The 6,443-nt window shown below is 44.3% G+C and overlaps 1 protein-coding gene across 3 annotated transcripts; it reads left to right on the forward strand.

The window, feature by feature from the left end:
- Positions 1-253: 253 nt before the first annotated feature.
- On the forward strand, positions 254-4,501 carry LOC133921568 (transcription factor LRL1-like). 3 transcript variants are annotated; one of them, XM_062366504.1, is made up of 8 exons: positions 254-636; positions 731-1,307; positions 1,498-1,617; positions 1,722-1,799; positions 1,910-1,975; positions 2,420-2,458; positions 2,533-2,704; positions 4,207-4,501. In XM_062366504.1, the coding sequence occupies exons 1-7, from the start codon at positions 299-301 to the stop codon at positions 2,701-2,703; spliced, it is 1,389 nt and encodes a 462-aa protein (XP_062222488.1). In that variant the 5' UTR covers positions 254-298; the 3' UTR covers position 2,704; positions 4,207-4,501. The 3 variants fall into 3 exon arrangements, with proteins under 3 accessions (XP_062222488.1, XP_062222489.1, XP_062222490.1); XM_062366505.1 differs by lacking the exon at positions 4,207-4,501 and adding an exon at positions 2,849-3,533; XM_062366506.1 differs by lacking the exon at positions 4,207-4,501 and having other exon boundaries at positions 1,728-1,799; positions 2,533-3,534.
- Positions 4,502-6,443: the final 1,942 nt, after the last annotated feature.

The raw sequence follows: 6,443 nt of genomic DNA on the forward strand, positions 1-6,443 counted from the left end.
CTCAATAAGCTTAGTCTCTTACTTTTTTCAATTTGGCTATTGCACCATATTATTATTATTATTATTATTATTATGTGCAAAACATTGGCTATTGCACCTTTCATATTGTATATTTGAGAAAGGAAAAGAAACCAAAAATTCTCAATGATGTATTGCCGCATGCTTGCGTCATGCAGACGGCAGCATATCATCCTCAAAACTCCCCCGGAAAATATTCCAATCGCGCCTATAAATAGGCCCCCACATGCATCAACTTTGGTCCACGGCACCATTGCTTCTCGATCCGTAGACACATGCGATGCATCTGCGTGCAGGTGGCCAGTTGCACCTCCAGTATTTCATGCCCCAGCACCAACCGAAGGAAACCACCGACATGCAGGACACGGCCGTGTGCAGCTCGTCCACTTCGCCGGCTGCCACCATGTGGGAGTATCACCAGGCGGCGCATGCGGCGGCCTTTCAAACCTCCTCGTCGTCGTCTTCTTTCCCCTCCTGGAGCCCCTACGCCGCGACGACGACGGCGCTCCTCGGCGCCAGCCCGGCCTTCGCCACCGACTCGTCGCCGTCGTCCGACATGCGCCTTCCGGCTGCAGGGGAGCACATCCACGGCCATGCATGGAGCCAGCACGGCGAACAGTAAGTTTATATACAAGCATGTCTTCATGAACGCTGTATCGCATGCTTCTCACTGTGATTACACAAGTTAACTGGCGATGTTTTCTGCTTTCAGAAGCAACAGCACATGCTACAGGGAGAACTTCATCGATCTGCTCGCGTCGAAGAACGTGACGACGGAGATGTTCGAGGACGTCCCGGCCGGCCACTACGCCGCGCCGGCACTGTCGACGGGACGATTCGGAGCAGGGTCTGATGTTTCGCCGGTCAAGTACGAGATCACCGGCTCGCCGCTGTTCTTGGGGAATACTAACGGTGTGTTCCAGGGGATGAACACGATGAGTTGCACGCCATGCTACGCCTACTCAGATCACCATCAGATGAAGGAAGGCAGCGACCAGCAGCAGCAAGAACTTACAACCCCGGCCATGGCTTCCTTTCTTCAGCAACTAAGTACAAATGCTAGCGTTGGCATGCATGCTAGTTTGGATTATTCAGGCATCGGAGGACTTGATAAGATTTGCCAGGAGAGTCGAGCAATGGACGCTAGTCCTTTTAGCATGAGGAGCTTGCCAGATCTCAGCTCTTTTGGTGGCTACAGGTCAACCGCAGAATCGACATCGTCGGTGCAACCATACATGAGATCCACTAATCTGTCTGACAGCAGTAAACAAGAGCACGATATTGTGTCGGTAAGATATGAACATGCATGTCATTAATCCCAATGGCTAATGAACTACGTGTTATATGATGGCAGCAATTCATGAACCATGTTTTTACAGAAGTGAGCTGTATTTGCATGTGTTTCTTTTTTTCGAAAACAACGGCAAGAGGATTGCCATGTATTATTAATAGAAGAAAATTTGCATGTGTTTCTTGCAGGCAAGGAGTAGCAGCAGCGGCAGCGGAGCGGCGAGTGACCGTAAGAAGCGGCCGTCCGAGGAAAAGACGAGCACAGTGAAGAAGTCTAAGCAAGAGGTTTCTAAAGCATCACCTCCCAAGGTAAGAACAATTAAATATGAGAACTGAGAAGCTAAATTTATCTGTGAAATTGGTAAACCATCTCCATTTCGCATATCAAAGAAATGATGATTTGGAAAAACTAGATGCAGCAACAAGTGCCTAAAGTGAAGATAGGAGAGAAGATCACAGCATTGCAACAGATCGTTTCACCATTTGGGAAGGTACACACACGCATATAGTTTTATATCAAAAAATTGCTTTGTACAAGCAGAGAAACTGCGAAAGAATGTTTCGATCTAACCATTTTTACTAATTAAAACCGTGTTTTCAGACTGACACAGCATCGGTGCTGTTTGAAACAATCAAGTACATCAAGTTTCTGCATGAACAAGTACAGGTAAGTAAATAAGTACATCCCCAAAATCCCCTGCATTGCTCTGCACCATTTTGACCTAACTATAAAAGCTTCAAGAAAAGTAAAAGATTCCTATGCTCATCCTGACATTAGTAGCAAAAAGGGAATGTAGTACAGGTGCGCAATGTATATATACACACACAGACACGATCCCTGGTATCTTCAGAGACGGATACAATGAATCGTTGCAACGACTGTTTAGCTGGTTCCACATATGATATTGACCTAGTTGGACCCCTTTTTTATCAGTGGACTTCCTAGTCATGGCCAAGAAGAACATAAAGAATGTTCTCATCTTGTGGTGTCCCCCACACACTACCAAGACATGAGAAAAGGACAGTGCATGCTTGCATAATTGCATGTCGCAATCGCAGGGCCCCTTTTTTGAGCTGAGCTGATCGCTTCCTGCTTTCTTTCGTCGTGCAGCTACTGAGCGAACCGTACACGAATTCGAGCAGGGACAAGGTACAAATCGAAGTTCATTATCGAAAAGGTGATCTTACTTAGTGCAGAATTATTTACCAGCTGCTATGTTTCAGGGTAACGTCCCGTGGGGAGATCATGCAGAGGCGAGCAAGGGAGAGGCAGAGCATGACCTGAGGGACAGGGGGCTCTGCTTGGTCCCTGTCTCGTGGACCCCTGAAGTCTACCGGGACGGCACTGCGATGGACTACTGGACGCCGACGTACAGGGGTTGCCTGTACCGATGAGGTCTCATCTGACTGCTAGCTGAAAAGTTCCTTCATGATCAGTGGCTCTGCTCCGAAGTTGCATAGGACTCCAGCTGATCCGCTACCTTGTCGTGCTTGTGCTTCCTAGTTTGTATTTGACTAGTTTGTTTGCTTTGCTTTGCAGTGTTGTCCTTGTTGGTTCGTAATGAGTGCTGAAGAAATGATCTGAATTAATGGGCCTTAATTAACTGCTCACATTTGTACCAGTAACGTATCACGGCCCCAAATTAGCATAAGTCCAAAGCTTGTTTGCTTAACGGACAAGTGATTAGAAAAATTTATACAGGAGTAATGACTCAGACATCTAGTATACAGTATACACTGTGTGAACTGGGCCAAACAGGCAGAGCCTTCCTCCTGCTGCCCCAATGTCTCATACGTGCAGTCTACAGAGTTTACACACACAAACACACAGAGAAATCTTATACATGGGTGCGTACCATGTCTATGACCATGGCAATGCGAGAAGAGCTAGGAACGACGCAACCAGCTGCAGCCAGCAGGCCGTGACCGTGCTGCGGCAGCCAGATCGGCCACAGCCTCATGTCGGTGAGTAACACAGCTGAAGGCAGAGATGACGTACGCCATATCGAACGCTAGCTGCCGGCGCAACCGTATACGAAGCGCAACACACCGCCTCCGCTCCCAGGTCCCAGATAGCTGCATCAGCCTGCTTCCCTGGAAGGCACGCGGCCTGCAGCGTTGAGGAAGAGACGGAAAAAAAACTTTAGTTTATTTTAAATTAATATTTTAATAACAGCACGTGAGAATTTAAAATTTCAACAAGTAACTCTTTTGGTCGCATCAAAGAGTCTGGCGTGACTACCGCCTTGGTCACGCTAATCTTGTTGGCATGACCAAGAAGCCACGCTGGTGGCCGCCCTGGCGCTGTGTCACGTGTTGCCGACGTGGCAAACCTGAGTCACGTCATGGGGTTGACATGACCGTCTGTCACGTCAATTCTTTTAGCGTGACTCAGCTGTATACAGGGGCCGCCCCAACCCTTCTCTCCCATAGTTCCTCTTCCTCCTCCAGCTGCGCGTCAACACAGGCGATAGCTCCGATGCCCCCTCCCCCCCCCCCCGCTCTTTCCTCCTCCAATTGGACCTGATTCAAGGGAAATTAAATCATATATGGTAGTGTTAATTATAAGAGTGTTTGATGCATGTTAAATTCATAATGGATTCGCATTCGTGTAGTTATACGGTATGACTTTTAATTTATAGCATAAGTAAAAATGGGCACATATCGGTAAGGAGTATCCTAATGTTAGTTGCAAAGATGCTCCCGTTCCTCTTGCTCTCCCCGTCTCGACCTGTGACTGTGGTAAGCTTACTGTGGTTCTTCAATCGCTATATGAAGATACTGTTGGCCACGCTTATTATATGTGCAAGGATTATCATGTAAGTGTATATTTATTATGGGTTAGGGTAGACACGTATGGTATGACTTTTGCTGACATGATGTTTTAATAATTTGCAGAGTTAAAGATGTGCTACTTCTTCCAATGGATTGATGGGCCTGAGATGTATGATACTAAGATTTTGAAGGTGAAATAGTTTACTTAGTATCCGAAGCCGTATGACAAGTTTGTTCGTTGGGTTTTTCCTCCACCGAATCCACCAAAGCTGGCGGATAAAGAGAACTTGGAAGTGAGCAGAAGACGTGTAGCGAATTCTCTATTGTGCAATTGTGGGAAGCGAAGTGTGTTTTGTGAACCTTATAGGGGTTCTCCTTACTTTCGTTGTGAAAAAATAACAAAGGTAAAACTGAGCATGGTTGCTTGTTTACAAGTTGATTGAGGTAAATTTAGGTATCATATAACTTGTATCATGAATTTGAATGCAGTGTCATGATGTTACTTGTAACTTTCAGGATTTACTATACGATCCCGAAGGTGAATGCATAGAGGAGGTCCAAGATCAAGTGAAGCGAAATAGAGTGATAGAACCATGTCGTCTAAGGAAGTGCACTTGAGGTGTCAAAGCTCGATATGGGATAGTGCCCTTCGAACTTGATGTGAGGTACTACTGTGGGCATGTGGTTCGCAATGACATGTTTAGTTTTATGCATATTATTTATATTTTCTGTTTCGATATGCTATGTTGGTTGTACCATGTTAATAGGAGTTGATATGAATTTATTTTAGGGAATAGAATACGCGGAGATGTTTATGAGAGGCGTACCTTGATAAAGAGGAGGTGGATCATGAGATTGCATGGTGCAGTAAGCGTCATCCGTTGATTCTGTCAAGCTATCTGAAGAACCGTAAAAAGAAAAACTCGTGATTTTTATCATGCCACGTATCCCCAACACAAGAGTAGAGCCATAGAGGGTCAAAAGGCAGCGACCAAGGCGGTGCAAATAGAGACAATGAAGGCTCGTGTTGCTAATTTGTCTGTGCTTGTCCTGAACGATGATGAGGATGATGAGTTGGTCTATGATGTGACAAAGGATTAGCATGAGGGGTTAGTTCAATGGGTATATGGTTAGTGTCTTGTAGTAACGTACTATGTTATGAATTGTTTGTGAACTTCATATATAAGCATATTTGATTGTACCATGTAAACCAAGCAATGATGCAAGTTTGATCATTGTTACCTGTAGTGCAAATGCATCGGCAAGCAAATCCTTTATGATGAGTCAAATACCTTTTTTCCCTGAGACGAAGATGAGCCAAATACTACTACACGATAGCCTAACCTAGGTTTTACGTAAAAGTCTAAAAATTATGATATTTTATTTTCTTTAACCAATTTTTATTGATTGATGCTCATAAGAGTCAAAATTTTCCTTTTAAAAATTTCTCCAACTTTAACCAAATGTTACCATTGCTTGGTTTGACATTAAAATATTATTGAGGTTTCATTTTATTAGGCTTGAGTTGATAAGCCAAAATATGTCAAAACTTAGGTATATATTTTGTTACCCTGATTTTGATAACGTAATTTTTTTCAGCTCATTGTTGCTAAAGTTTTGGCGAATATTGTGTCACACCAGGGACATCTATTTGCAAGGGCTCACTGGGGTCGAGGTGGGATGAAAAAGGGTCAGTGTGACGCCTTGTTGTGTCACGCCAAGCTCCTTGGCGTGACCAACGCTAGTGTCGTGCTAGTCCTTTTTCATTTGCAGGGACTCATGGGGATCGAGATGGGAGGAAAAGGGTCGACGTGACACCTTGATGTGTCACGCCAAGTTAGTTGGCGTGACTAAAGCTGGTGCCATGCCAGTCCATTTCTACTTGCAGGGGCGCACTTGTATCGGTATGATTCGTTCTTCCGCTTGTAACGGTTAGAGATTGAGCATATCGCGTAGGTACAGTGCACAATCTCTGTAGAGTGTAAATCTATTCGACTAGCCACGTTCACGGTCATAGATATGCAAAGTGAGGTATATTCCCTCAAAAGACTGAAAACCCGCTAGATATATTTTGTTACTTTTTTTATACTGTTTTCAAAGTTAACGGTAGAGAATATAACGAGATATCTATATAAACTTACGCTTAAAACTAAACCCATAAAACCTTATCATTGGGTCATCATTTATGCATTTATCAATATCTTAAAGTAATATATGACTTGTTGAGTATATTCCATACTCAGTCTTGCAGTTTTCAGATTATTCAGATGAAGATCAATCTTAAACTAGAAGAAGTTCAAGAGAAGAAGTCTAAGTTCAGGTTTGCACTAGAGTTGCTTGTGGCATTAGGTTGTTCCACT

The sequence above is a fragment of the Phragmites australis genome, chromosome 6, assembly GCF_958298935.1.
Source record: "Phragmites australis chromosome 6, lpPhrAust1.1, whole genome shotgun sequence".
NCBI classification, from domain to species: domain Eukaryota; kingdom Viridiplantae; phylum Streptophyta; class Magnoliopsida; order Poales; family Poaceae; genus Phragmites; species Phragmites australis.

Bases quoted from the DNA above. Each gene is read 5' to 3' on its own strand.
- LOC133921568 (XM_062366504.1), top strand. From the start codon at position 299: ATGCATCTGCGTGCAGGTGGCCAGTTGCACCTCCAGTATTTCATGCCC. The intron at 1,308-1,497 runs GTAAGATATGAA...TGTTTCTTGCAG, and splicing joins AAGAGCACGATATTGTGTCG to GCAAGGAGTAGCAGCAGCGG. The intron at 2,459-2,532 runs GTACAAATCGAA...GCTATGTTTCAG, and splicing joins CGAATTCGAGCAGGGACAAG to GGTAACGTCCCGTGGGGAGA.